General features: G+C 38.2%; 1 protein-coding gene across 1 annotated transcript; it reads right to left on the minus strand.

Moving 5' to 3' along the window:
• Positions 1–640: 640 nt before the first annotated feature.
• Positions 641–12,010, minus strand: PRL (prolactin; the record flags this gene model as incomplete). Its single annotated transcript, XM_080380638.1, has 5 exons — positions 641–745; positions 790–7,724; positions 9,662–9,841; positions 11,283–11,390; positions 11,798–12,010. Coding segments are annotated over 4 exons (693 nt in total), but the record flags the coding sequence as incomplete, so codon positions are not given.
• Positions 12,011–15,241: the final 3,231 nt, after the last annotated feature.

Raw genomic sequence — 15,241 nt, forward strand, 5'->3', positions numbered from 1 at the left:
CAAACTTCATGAGGCTCAACAAGGTGGAGTGCAAGGTCCTGCACCTAGGTCAGGACAGTCTCCAAGATCAATACAGACTTGGAGATGAATGGGTTGAGGGAAGCCCTGTGGAGGACTTGGGAATACTGGTGGTTGAAAAACTGGATGTGAGCTGGTAGTGTGCACTTGCAGCCCAGAAAGCCAATCACACTCTGCACAAGCACCATAGCTGTCTGTATCTTGGGCTGCATCAAAAGAGACGTCACCAGGAGGTTAAGGGAAGTAATTCTGCCACTCTACTCTACTCTTGTGAGACCCCACCTGGAGTATAGCATCCAGCTCTGGGATATCCAGTTCTGGGGTGCCCAGTACAAGAAAGACCTGGACCTGTTGGAGCAGATCCAGAGAAGGACCACAAAAATGATCAGAGAGCTGGAGCACCTCTCCTATGAAGACAGGCTGAGGGAGTTGGGGTTGTTCAGCCTGGAGAAGAGAAGGCTCCAAGGGGACCTTATTGCGGCCTTTCAGTGTGTAAAGGGAGAGTATGTCCTGCAGTGACAAGGGACAATGGTTTTAAAGTGAAAAAGGGTAGATTTAGATTGTATAAAAGGAAGAAATTTTTTACAAGGGTGATGAGATACTGGAATAGGTTGCCCAGAGAAGTTGTGGAGGCCCCATCATCACAAGTGTTCAAGGTCAGGTTGGACGGGGCTTTGAGCAACCTGACCTAGTGAATGGTGTCCCTACCCATGACAGGGAGGTTGATCTTTAAAGTCCTTTCCAACCCAAACCATTCTATGGTTCTGTGACTTGGTGCATGCTTTGGAGGAGACCATGCAGTGTTTCTTGACCATCTCTCTGAAACGTGTTGTGCATGTTCAAGACTGCAGCACTACCATTGTACAGCTTCACTCTGCTGTTTTGTCCCCAGTCAGATTTATGCCATGACAACAGGTATATAAGATTACTGTTAATTTAGGCCAAGCCAGAATTCATAATCCCTTGGATAAAAAGCTATACCAGGTATGTCATGCTTTGATACTAAGGTGAGGTGCATGATATAATTAATTACACAAGCACCTTTTCCCTGTCAGAGCAATATGAACGTTGTTTTTTTTGCGGAGGAGTTATGGTATGCCCAAGGAGGGTTGTCAAGGGGACAGAAAATGTTTTTTTGCAGAACAATGCTACTACCACTGTATTAAAAGCTTCAAGATTTGTTTTTGTATGAGTCCCTTTATGTCTTATATTTACCTAAACCTTACTTTCACTTAGATGAAATGTCAAGTGAAAATAAAAATAAATGGGTATCCTAAACTTCTTGCAAACCATTTCTGTTTTGTTTTTTTTTCTTTACATTTTTCATGGTGCCATCCATCAAAAGCTAATCTTTCAATAAACTCAGGCTGTGCATTGCACTTTCTTCCTTCACATGGCCCTGGAGAAAGCATGAGAGAATTTTCTAATAGGATGAAGTATTTTCTAGTACAAAATGATAAAGAACAGAATCTTTTTTATTTTCTCACTTTGATGCAACAGGGACACAGAAGATCAGATTCCTTGCAAATAACACAAAAGCCACTTTGAAGAATTGCTGAGCTGTCTATTGCATTAGCTTTGTCATGAAGACCCATGGTCTCTATTACATGGGTCTCATAGAGATACCATGCAAATCACATTAATTCAAGTAGCTTTTGTCATATTAAGTTATAGTACATAGGCTGTAGGTCCAGGATGTTGGAACATCCAAAAGGTTCTGAGGCTTTAGTTAAGCTTGGATAATCATCAAAAGGCTTGGAAACTTTTTTGAGCTATACGAACTATTTTTGTCCATGAAATCAGGCTGGAAATCTCCCAAGAATGGCTCCTGGGGAAGATTATTGTTATTTCATTCATCTGGCTAAAAAAAGGGCCTATTGTCATGTATGATTATTGGCCTAATCCTGCAAACCATGGAAGTGCTTGCAAACATGAAGTCAGTAAAGGTAAGCATAATCATATCTTCATGTATTTCTGGAATTATTTCTACCTTAGCAATGGAGTGAAAAGAATGATAGAGAGACAAGTTGTTATATACCATACTTTGCATACTTCTGATTCCTACTTGTTTGAATTATAAGTGAATAGAGCAGGACTTCGCTGGGAAGGGGCCCCTTTTTTTGTTCTGTGTTAGTGTACAGTAATGGTGACTTGGCTGGTAAGTGTGGATGTAGTGATTCTGATATTACTGTTAAAAATATAATATTCTTTATTAATTCCTAATTTATTTGACACTGAAAGCTAGAGGGACGTAGTCGGTTTGATAGTGGAAAAAACTCCATCAGTAAATGGGAATATTTATAGTTAGTCATTTAGTGTACAAACTAATTCCTATTCATTAAGTGCATATGCATATTATGTATTTTTTATTCTGCAAACTCCAATTTTTGCATTCTGCAAACTGCACATTTTCAGCATGTGGTATATGGTACAAGTGGTGTGAGTTTTATAGCTTCTTTGGTATGCTAGAGTGAGTGCTCTTAGGATTTTTGATGACTCACACTTTCACTCATGTGAATTATTAAGTGAAACTCTTCAGTGTAATGAACCTTATCGTTTATTAAAAAGGTAAAAGTGTTTCTATAATTAGTGTGGTGCTGTTTGACAGAAAAAGTGAATTTTTGGGGGACTACTACTATTAAATATTGTCAGTAAATACTATTAATTTTTATGCTTGGCAAAGCACTTTCTGGTAGCAAACTGCCTAAGATGTAAGGAAGTGTTTGTTGTAAAAGCGTTCTTTAATAAATTTTGACTAGTGTCTATGCCATCATTTTTTAAACAGTTGTGAAATATGGAAATCTCCAGTAAAGGACTCTGTCTGAGACATGTCCTTAGCACTTTTAGTGAGGATTAGTGTCACCAGTAAATAGGAAACGAACATTCATCTGTGTATACATCAGTACTTCTTGAGCCAGAGACTGAGTGTTTCTGTGACCTTAAAAGTCTTTCTTTCTATGACCTCTTTTCACTTAGTTTGTTACCATTCATACCATGTACAAAGGAAGAAAAATAAGATGATGTGGACTGGCCAATAATGGTATAAAATATTACCACTCAATGAAAACTTCAGAAATCCTTCATGAGCAAAGGAACAAGAAGTGATTATATCCTGCAATTCTCTTTTGGATGCATGAATTAGAAGACAGTGTGCCACGAGAACTTGTCCTTCTCAAAAAAACAGAATGTTAGCATGAGATTCTAGTGCTTCTTGGGTGATTAAAAGAGCACAAACACAATGATATAAAAGAGAATTAGTGACAAAATAACAAAAGGGTTTGTTTTTTCCCCTCAATGCACAATAAAATGATAGGCTGAACTGTGGGCTCTATATTTTCCTTTAAAATGGCCTTGTATTTTCTTTGTCTGTGGGACCTTAAAAAAGCGCCAAACCAAAAAATCAAAGAAAATGGGAGAAGTCTCTGAACGCTTTCTTCCACCAAAGATAAGGACTGTTTTTACTGCTTTCACCTGTATGAAAAAAAAGAGGACATTAAACACCATTACTCATCTGTTTTCATTTCCTCCTCATAGCTGAGTACATGAAAGGAAATGAAAAATCACTACCAGAAAATGTACATTTTTCTTATTGTTATGGGGGAATATATCTAAATATAGCCTTAAAATCACAATGATAGTTGATATTGGTGAAATGTTATCTGATGGTCACCAAGGTGTTTTGGGGAAAAAAAAGTTGGAAAACCATGGCTGACATTTTCAAGACTGATATTTATTTGAATTTAGCTTGATTCCTAAAGATGAATAAGAGCATAAGGAACATCAAAAGGTATTATGTTTTAAAACTTGTTTTAAACCTCTTTTTAACACTTAATATAAACCTATGGATAGTCAGTCTTAAATTTCAATTGAACATTGAGGCTCAGCTTCAGTCTTCAAGATTTACCAAAGTAATTTGCAGGCACAAGACGTTAAGGGGTTGAGATAGAAATAGTCATATATGTAAATAGCTTTACAGATCAGTAAATCCAGTAATTTCAGTGGGAATGTGTATGCCTGTGATGTTATTCCCATGTAAGATTGTAGTATTTGATTTCTATAGTGTATGGGTATATACATAAGTATGATTACTGAGTTTACATCTCTGACATAATTTGTTGTTTGTATAAGTTTCATTTATAATAAGCAGACTTAGTTTAAAATGTAGCCCTCAGAGTATTTCTGATTTTCAGAAATTAAACTTAGAAGATACGTGGTTTCTACACTGTATCCCCTGTTATTAAAATTGTTAATTGCCTTTGAATTAATGTTGTGATGGTAAACTGTATTGTACAAATGAATTGCCAAGTGATGGTTAAACCATCGGAGGCTTTTTGTAGCATCTCAGAAGAAAAAAGAAAAAAAGATGGTAGAGAGATTATCACATTATTAGTTAGACAGCTGATTCCAAATGACACATACTGTCAGTAAAAATCTTCCCTTATTGGCTTTAAAATCATTCTCAAAATAATTTCTGTTTGCTCCAATGGTTGGATATTGTCCTAGAGTCTAGACGCAAGTCATGAATAGCAAGTTAGATTTTCATTTTGCATATCTCTATTGCTCTGTTGTATTCAATGATAAATGGTCTCAGTGATGAATTGGTTTAAACTTCATACCATTGAGATTTGGTGTCACAAGGTCTTATCTTAAATTTAGTGCCATCTATGGAAGCTTGAATATCATTTTCAAAGGGAACGGAACAGAGACTATATTTCAGCCGTGTGGACATTTCCTTCCCATTTCTGCCACTAAGCAATTTTAAACAAACAGAAGTAAAGAAACCAGCAGAAATTTAAATAGGGACAATTTGGGTATTGAATAACTAGAAAGCTAGCTATTTTGAATGCTGGAAACCTGAAGTAGCGAGAAGTTATACACTTGGAAAAAAACCTCTTACTGATACCAGTTTCTTTAATTTAGAAAGAACATACTTGTTTTAAATTCAGATTTGTATAAAATAAGAGATTGGCTATGTAACTATTTTTATTGGACAAAACCCAAATCACTCAGGCCTTATGAACGTGCACTAATTACAAAATACTAGTGAGATAAGAATGTATTGTCCCTATTAGCAACTGAAAAAATGAGAACTGCCAGTTGGCCTGTGTTGTGGCTCAAATATTCAAAGTCTGAAGGCATTGTCCGTGCCAGGGCACTTGACAATGAAGGTGTAGCTTTGAATGGCTCATGGGGTTCGACGTCTTTCTGTCTCTGTGACAGCTGTGATGACTCAGAATATTAACCAGATCACTTTTAAATACGCTTTTAGCTAAACAGCTGCAAACCAGATAGCTTTTCAGTTATTTTAGAAATTTTTTTTGTCTTTCTCTTCTGTCTTTCTTTATGAAATTAAAACCTCATAATTGTACTAAACCAGGCTATAATAAAGCCAGTGCATGCAAGTTTTAAACAAGTGGGTTTAGCACTGTGATTTTTAAGCAGTTAATGAAAGTCATTGTTTTAGATCTACTCATGTAAATGTAAAATTATGAATGTCTGCCCTATTAATCAAGTTGCTTTTGAATTCTAAAGAGATTCTGAGGTAGGAGTTTACTCAGCAAGACATAATCATTTTTCCAGCTCAATACAGACTAGTCCCATTATTCATGTTTCTTTTGAATAAGAACTCACACTGTAATTCTAAGCACTTGTCATAATTACAAAGGATATTTTTTTCTTTTTCCCCTTCAAAATGTTTTTTTTTGCCCATTGGCATTATAACAGAAAATAGAATATTATGATTAGATTAAATTCTAGTCTGGGCACTTGCATTTTGCCTGGCAAATTTTACCCATTTTCTTCCTTGACTGTGGTGGTGCACAGCTGTGTGTTGTTAAACTACTGTTGCATATGCCCTAAGTTTTGTGCATTTCAGAGCTTATGAAAGATGCCAGTTATGACTGTCCAACAAGGAATTTGTTTGCTGTACAGGTGATTTTATATGTATTAAAAATGGGCTTAGTATATACTTATCCAGATAAAGCCTGAGGCAGTCAATAATTGAAAATACGAAGGGATTAAAAGACCATTGTGTGTGTATATATATATATATAAAATTAGAAATGCAAGTTATCATTACATCCTTATAGAGATGGCTAAAATGAAACCTTTCTAGCCGTTGGTAATATCTAATCTCTTACCTAAATACCTATAATGGCTATGCTTATTCTGTTGTGGTAATAAGCGGGAGGCCTTAAGCCCTCAAACCCATCTTCTCTGGTCTTTCACTCTTCCTCCAAGCTGGCTCAACTCTGGAGCAGTGCAGCAGGCTTGTCTGGTGGAAGCCAAACCCATGAGGAGCTGATTGGAATTTAAGCTCCTCTTTGCTGAAGCTGTGTGATAAAGCCAAGGCCAAGTTTGTTTATGGCTTACAAAGACAGCATATAGATACGGTCAGTGGCTCCAGCTGCTATTTGGCTTCTTACTTGCTGTGTGACTGTAAGCCAGACTTTTTAAAAAAATAGTCAATTGTTTTCATCTCTCCAGTTTTCTGATGTTTAACCATAGTGTTTTGATACGAGTGCCCTAAAAACTTTGAGTGTGACCAAACCCAAAGTTTATGGAGACACTTTGTGTTCAGGGCAGCAGACACCTTGGGTCAGCTAGTGCCTTTTTACAGCTTGAAAGTTTTCTGAGTAATTGCAGCCACCACATCACTTGTGAGGAATGTGAAGGTAGGTGGATATGATATGCATGCCCTGTATTTCCTATTGGGACCTACTGAAGCCTATTTGTTTCTTTGCCCTCAGACAGTCACCTCAAATGTAATGAACCTTCCTTTGGAAATGCCTCTTCTTCAAATAGTCAGTAGAGATGTAGATATACTTGGATCTCTGTCCTTAAAATTCTGGATGTGTCTTCTTTCTCCATGGACTGTATGGGGAACCAATAGCTAAGTTAGCCAAGATGGATTTCTTACTCTTCTCTCCCCTACTCAGTTTTTGTACAGAGTAGAAGCATCAGTTCAAGAGGCTTGGATTTGAGACCATATTTTTAGTTTAGAGTAGTTTAGTGTAATAGGTGATTAATCTGCTTTTTGATATCCCTCCTTTTTTTCCCCCCTCCTTTTTGGAGGGTGGAGGTAGAGAGCAATAGAAGTAAGATATCCTGTCATCAGTAACAGGAGTCTGAGATCCAAAAAGAGAAGCAACTGCTAAAGGTATAAACCATACTAGCTATTTTTCATTTACTAATACCACTCAATGTTATGCACTTTTGGATTTAATAACATTTTTATTTGTATCTGCATGATCTGGTTACCACTGAAATGCTACTAAGTGTGGAGATGAGACTGAAAAGTCTACTCTTGTCATACAAGTAAATGAGAACGTTTTAAAATGCTAAGATAAATGGTGCTAATAGTTGCAGCCAAAATTCACAGAAACATGCCTGAAAGTTACTGATGAACCTGATACTGTACAGTGTGACTTTTCATGAAGTTTGCAGTGAAAAGCGGCAAAGCAACAAGAACTCCATGATGAATGACTTCAGCAAGTGATTCAGGCCATGAGTACTTAACAATTGCCATCGTGGATTAGACGGCACTTCAGAAGCTTGAGGTAGTTGTCAATTTTGTGGGAATCTCGGCGGAGGCAATGCAGCAGGTTGTAAAAGGCAAAGAGCCTGGAGTCCTCATCCGCGAGTTGCAGGGATGGAAGGCCTTCCCATTGAGGGTAAATTTCATTTCCGATCTCACCAGAATGAACCTAAAGACACAAAATCATATTGTAGTAAATGATAGTGGATCTGACTGGCCCTGAGGAATGCTTGTTGCTAGTGTATGGCTTGTGAAGTGTTTCCTCTTATGGTTCCCAGTATTCTGTACGATGTTCTTAATCTTCATGCAGAAATTTGAATGAATTTGTCAGATTTTTCAGTTTATTTCCCTAAAATATGTAAAAAAACCTTAACTGTGTCAGTAGTGTTTTAAGAGAACTAGTGTGTTAAGTGGATTCCAGTGGAATCTGACTTTGCAGAGAAATCACCCTTTCCTTTATGGATGGGTTCCTCAGTGACATCTCGGGTTCCCTCCATCTCAAAATCTTTGTTAGCACTTGTTCCTAGAACTTTTTTGTGTGTATCTCCAGCTTCATCTTGGCTTATCTCTTAAGTGATCTCTGATACAGGCAGATTCAAGAACATGTTACCAGACCTATCTCCTAACAGTACATCTTCAGACGTCCTGTACTTCAGGTTCCATTAAAAAAAAAAAAAAAAACAAAAAAAACCAAAACACAACAAAACCAAAAAAAAACCCCAAAACTGAGTAATACACTAACCTGTAATGTTAGAAAGCTACATGTAGTACATGTAGGAACTCATGTAGTAAGTCAGCATCTGAGGTTTAGGTTCCCTTGTTTGAAAGAGAGAATTGTATCACAGAAATCTACCTTTCATAGCAGGAAGGAAGTCCAAGTCTACTGGTGCTTGTGCACTTTCCTTATTTCCCACCAGCTGTAGTTCGTACAAGCACACAGGAGAGTATCTGTGGACTCTCTGTCACTCAGTTTAAGCAACAAGCCAAAAAAATTATAGACCTACTATGACTCAGAAACGTGGTTTGACACTAATGAATTTGCCAATCCTGTCTTCAACCTCCTTCTGTAAATAATGTGAACGAGAAGGTGGTGACAGGGTAAAACTGTAGCAGCACCTGACTTACACTGTTATCTTGGATCCTCGCCTGCACCCTTTTCACATGTGGATATGGGAAAGAGATATATTTGATTACACTGATAAATGCATTTGTGGCCTGGATGGGCTAAGGTTTCTGAGTAAAGAGACACTGAAAGAGAGAGAGACCAGGAGTGAGTGATCCAGTGGAAAGTGGTGGATACAGCGGTGGTGGCACACTTAATGCTGTTCAACTAAGCAAAAGCCAGTAAAGTCAGAACCTCTTTTAACATCTGGCTCAGTGACAGAATGATGTATTCAGGGACTAACAGAGGCCCCTTTAAAAATAAACACGCTAGAGCAGATTTTATTCAGGAAAGCTTTCAATCATCTACTGATAACAAGAGTTACTCAAGTATGGGTTTTGTCAGAGAACAGCCTTGTTGTCTGACCTTACAAGTGTAGGGGGAACCAAGTCAGAGCCAGAGCTCATAGGAACTAGTATGGTGCAAAAAGCGAAATGAAAGATACCACAATTACTTTGCTGTATGCCACATCTTTACGATAGCCCAGCCTTCTAGAACAGTTTTCAACACAGTATCTGTTTCTGAAAACTATACACAATACCTATATGTGTGCAGATATGTATAAATATGCTAAAACATACATATAAATACGTGCATGTGAAACACACAGGCACATCCTTAAAAAATCAGGATTGCAAATTCAAAATACTCAAAGATAGAATGATGATCACCAGTCCTGATGATTACACCTTCCCTCAAAGCAGCACTGGGGGTATGCTGCGTTATGCTGTGCCAGTTATATCACATTGTCTCTTTAGAAATTGCAGGTAGCAGAAGAGGAGAAAACTGAAAGAAGAAAGCTGAACATTCTCAGATTCAGCTATTTTGTCTCCCTTTTTTCCCTTCACATCCACTGTTTCCTATTCCAGGTAGGGAGGGCCTGTCACTGTATGCATCTTCATTACAGCAACAGGCTGGCAGGCTGTGAAGGATACAGTACTTACCCGCCCAACTATTTTCTCCATTCCTTCTAGAAGACGCTTGTTTTGTTCTTCAATCTCTACAGCCTTCCAGAGGATGGTTTCTGGAGCTTCTTTGATTCTTTGTACTTCAGAGGCAAGGTGGATCAGGGGATCATTCCAGGAGCGCAGCACTCCCAGTATTAAATTCAGTAGGTCTTCATGCTGCTCGCCCACATTAAGAAAAGACAGTTAAAATAGCAAGGCTAAATGCTGGCAGCAGTAGGAAGCATTTAGAGCAATGTCCTTAGATGTAGTGCTTTGGGAACTCATTCCAGGACCTACTACTGAATATGCCCTATAACCCTGTCTTAGACACCTCTGTGCAATTGCATTTCCGAAATTTATTATTGTTGTCATCATGTTTTACACTATTAGCACAAGCTCCTAAAGTATTTTAATGGAAAATATCATTAAAACGTCTCCACATTAAAAACTAGGAAGCACAACTGTGCTTCATCACTGTGAGAAAACCAGAACTCCTTATCGGATTTTTGATGGATATTTTAAAATCCAATAATTTTTTATTTTTTATTTTTTTAATGTTTAGTACAGAATGGAAGGTGCATATTATGGTAAACCACTAAATAGCTTTTATTGCCTCTATGTAACTCATGTATCCTCCCCTTTGAACAATGGTGCTTCCAGCTATAACTCTCTGGCTTTAAAAATTGTCCTTTACTGTGGGTGATAAAAATTCATAAAGCGTATGGTTATGGTAGTATTCAACTTTTTTTTCTTTGCTAGATGCACTGGATCTGCACACAACCAGGCTTGTGTAGCCAGGGCTGTGAATTCTGTTGCTCCCAATAGTTTCTGAACGAGATACTGAGAAGATGACTATACTGGAATTGCAAAGATAGCACCACCATGCAACTGATAAAGATTTCTCCCTGACACACCCCCATTCATACAGCTGTGCTTATTTTTTTCTCCAGAGTATTTTCAAGTTGTATCCATGAGTACAGGCTGAACAAGAGTATCGTCATCTTCCCTTAAGTTTATAATTATTAACTTGACATATGTAGCATGTTTCTCTTTACAAGTATTTTGCAATATTTCGCACTAGAGTCTTTGTATTTGGATGATGATGTGACCACTTTTGCCTACTGGTAACAGCAAGAATATCTATGTAGTATTTGTTTAGTAATGTCAGTGTTTTCAGTTACTGGAAAACTATTTACCTCTGCCTGCATGCAGTATTCACTATATTGCCAATGTATTTTTATGTTTGTTAATGTAATACCTGTCTATAAGGTGCTTTAAGATAATGTTCAAAGGCTGTAGTGTTCTCAGTGCTGTACAAGCATGGTAACTGCTATTGCTCTATGAGGTTGTATTGTAAATGGAAATAAGATGCAATGACTGAAAGCAGCATACAGGAAAAGGAGGGGAAGATGAAAGTTACCGGTACTTACATACTCTGTACAGCCTGTAACTTAGTATCAGCAAATGTCAAATCAGCTTTTCTTGGCTTTTTGGTGCCTTCCTCTTCCTGGCTTTTTCATTCCGATTGAGCTGATTTCCCTCTCCATCTGTCTGCTGCCTTTCCATTCTGTACCCCCTGCTCTATCTCACACTGAATGACAGTAGAAATGGGACTTACATGAGTCTGCTGAGCTTGCTCCTTATCTTCAGGAGTGGTTAAGGAGGATGTGTGGCAGCCATTAACAGCTTTTGTAATAAAACCCCGGCCCTGAGCATAGCGTTCATCCTGCAGATCAGCAAGGACAGGCATTATAGAAAGAGATAAGTAAGAAGAGCTTCCATTCAAACACTGTATTAACTAATTGTTGTTCCATTGCCTTTATCACTGCTTTTATGCTGCAAAGGTCAAAAGTTTCGGGTGAGTCTTTAGAGTGAAACTAGCATCCAGCAAACACAGGCTTGTCCCACAGGTAAAGAATGATGGGGAAAAGGTATCTTTTAATAGAAGTGTTGGGGACCTTAGCAATGGTCAGCACTACACACAGATTTGGTCACCATTGGGACTATCACTGTGCAGCAGTCATGTTTGTTTACTTATTGAAGGATTTCATATGTTAACATATGCTTGTGCTTAAAAAATATTAAATTGCATTTTTATGTTTTCTCACTCGCAGGAAAAGGCAGAGTACTTACAAATTCATTGAATATTTCCGAAGAGAGGAAGTGAATGTAGTGTGAAAGTTTAACTGCTCGGTCAAAAAGTTCTCCAAGGGAAACTTGGCAACTGACGGATCCATTGGGGCAGATAGGCAAGGAGGTCACTCCTTCCTTTGTCAGGAGCACGTTGGACACCAGAAGAACCACCAGCAATAAACCTGTTTGTGTTAAAACCAACCCAAAATGGAATCACATTGACTTGTATATGCATTTAGAAGTAGCTGTCAGAGCCAGATGCTGGATGGATTTGGCTGTGTTGTCATGTGGCTCAGAGTACCCCCTGTACTGGATGCTGAAAATCAGCGGAGGAGGAAAGCACTGTAATTCTATTATCCTTTCTCCCCTCTGTCACCCTGACTGTGTAGCAGAGCCTGCTGCAGAATTCCAGGAGACAAGGTAACCTGTGCTGCAGTGTACACTGTATTCTGAATTCTCTTACTGTTGTGCCTGACTTTATTACACAGTGATAAATGGAAGAAAGAGAATCAAACTGCTTCACAGTGTAAATATAGATACATAATTATATTTGCACAGCTATATAAATTTGGAAAATAGATTGGTCTTTTTTTTTTCCCTTCCCCCCCTCCTCCCACAGGTCCTTTTCTTCTTTGCAAACATTTGGAGTTTAAATTAATTTTGTGGGAGGGTGGTTAGGTCACTCTCTTAAGGTTTTGATTGTCCTGGGAGTTCCTTCAGAAGATTTCCAGCAGCTGTGCTGCTTTGCTGTTTAGAATTTAACCCTAAATTGTCTACTGCTAAGAAAACAGAGAGTACTTTAATCTTTTCCCCTGAGCTCTGAAACCGATATAGAGAACTTCTCATTATCTAAAACACAAAACCTCATCTGTTTAAAACTTTTAATATTAACTTCACAGAGTCAAGTTTTCTATTCAGTGAAATGAAATATGCACAGAAAAACAATGGGGAAAATTTAAAGCAAATATTTGGTAAATGAACGTACTTACTCAAAGAACACTGTTCTGTGCTCTGCGATTTTCAGTTCTGGAAATTAGCTTGCTACAAGTATTGGTTCACTAGACTTATTTTAGATGCTAAATTAAAGTGTACTCCATAAATCAGCAGTTGTCCCTAATTTTTTAATGAGATAAGTTTCTTTCTAGCTCTAAAGTAAAGTCCATTTACACTATATTGAAGGAAGCCTTCCTCCTCGCCCATGAACAAGGTGCATGCATGCTGCAATTAGGAAAGTCCTCTGGGAAATAATTCTGCGAATAAGAAAACCTGAAACTTGTTGGCTTAGAAAGTTGAAGATGGTTATGAAAGCATTCAGTTCAAAATTACTACATCACTTTGAGACTTGTGGGTAATAATGTTTAGTCATTGTCTTCTGAGTGGTATAACAAAACAGTTTGGTTCCAGTCTTTTGTGTGCAGGTGTCACATCCCTCAAGCCAATTTTCTGTTATACTGCCCAATGCAAAGGTAGTCTTAGGAGACAAAAGACTGAGTAAAAAAGGGATGAAGCTGCCTTCTAATTCCAAGCTTTGGACACTAAACATTTGAGGTACAGGCAGGTTTCACCACGATCAGAAGACTAGGTGGCTGGAAGACCTCAGTTTCTACAACTGTTACATTTCAGTTACTTCCTAATTCAATCCAAATTTAAAGAAATATGCAAGCTATCAGCGAGTGAATGGCAAAAGTCTTACCTTTCAGTGAAGCCCCCTTGTTGCTCATGGTGGGGATCCTGTGTGATGACTTGCTTTACCTGGAAAAAGTCTCAATACTTGCTTTTATCCTTTGCGCATGCCACTTTTATATACACCATCCAGGTTCCATCTTGCATACATTCAGCAGGTCATGGAGTTTATCTCGATAATTACAAACATCGAATTGCCTTCCTTCCACATTCATATTCAGTATTTTTTTGTTTTTTATTTTTAAGGGTGAGAGGGAATTTCATTAACAAGTTCAGCTGTGGGATCCTAAATATGGTTGGAGGAAGAGTGTGCCTAAAATTTACCCTGAATGAGGTGCAAATGCCATTGGTCCTAGAAACCTCCTGCTGTCAAGTCTGAGACATATTCCCAATGTTTCTAGCCTGCTGCTCCTCCTCCCTAGAACTGTCATCTCATCCTTCCTTCTTTCTTCAGCCATCCAAGCTTGCTTATGTTAAAATTCTGGTTATTTGTGGAAGGCAAATAATATTTTACAATGTCCACAGTGAGAGAAACAGCATAAATTGTAGTGAAATGTATCCAGAGAAAGGGAATGGAGGCTCCTGGAAATACAGGTCACTATCTGTAAGATTATCAATGTGACATTCTGGGTATATAGATCCATACAGTTAAAAAAGTTATTACACAGCACAAATCATGATATAATTGATCCTCAGTCTGCGAGATATTTGGAGAAAGTTCTTACATTAAAAAAGTAATAATTTGCAACAGTCAATGAGGAAGAAGTTACATGTTTACTGTTTAAGCACAAATGTTTCATGAATAAGTCAGCATTATTTAAGCCCTCTACAAAACCATGAGATTGCTTTCTGTACTTGGAAACTCCCTGCGTAAAAGATGGGCATTTCCACCATACGCAAAACATATGCTGTCATAATCACTGGGATTTGTTTCCAGATCTGATGTGCCTGTGGAAATCTACAAACTAGCCTCAGCAGGCTGGCCCCATTGTCTTGTTGTGTAAGGGTCATCTGTATGAATATGTTAGCAAATGTGTAATCTCTCACCTGTTTCTCAGGTCCATTTACCTGTGAAAAGACTTTCCAAATCAGATGATTATAATGAATAAGGTATACAGCGTTAATGAATTTTCTTGCCTTTAGACAACTTGTTTTGTACTTGTGGAACAGGTATGTATGTAACCCTGAGTCCTTCATTATTTCATAACTATGGACATGATTCTTGAAGCAGTGATAAACAAGCGAGAAGAAAGGTAGAGCATTTAGGGGGCAAACCATGGAAGGCATCCCTTTGGAAGCAGTAAAAGGAGATGCTTCAGCAGTAAACCAAAACCAGTAACAAGTGGTCTACCTCTGCTAGGTTCTAGGATGATTGCTAGAAGAGTTTGTTCTGCTTAGAGGCTGGATCTTGTTTGGAATTGAGGCCCTGCTGAGTAAATGAAGCAGCTGTTGCCTGCAGCAGGGAAAAGTGGCAGCCTGGTGAAGGCAGTATAACTAGAATATGGCCACAGCCAAAACTCTGGAATGGATGGTAGAAACCCAGCTGTCTTCTAAACCACAGCCACATGGCTTATGATCTTGGTTTAATTCAACTTGAAAATCTTCCCCAATAAGCTTACAGGTGAGCTTGAAAAATCCTGGTATCTTATAACATTAGAAGAGACCTGTGAATAAAAGGAATTAACACTTCTCAACACACCTTTTGCTCTTTCATTTACTAGTGTGCTTTTCTTGGTATTTTGAGGGGTTGGTAGAGATGCC

The sequence above is a fragment of the Falco punctatus genome (genome assembly GCF_963210335.1).
Source record: "Falco punctatus genome assembly, chromosome: 3".
Lineage (NCBI taxonomy): Eukaryota > Metazoa > Chordata > Aves > Falconiformes > Falconidae > Falco > Falco punctatus.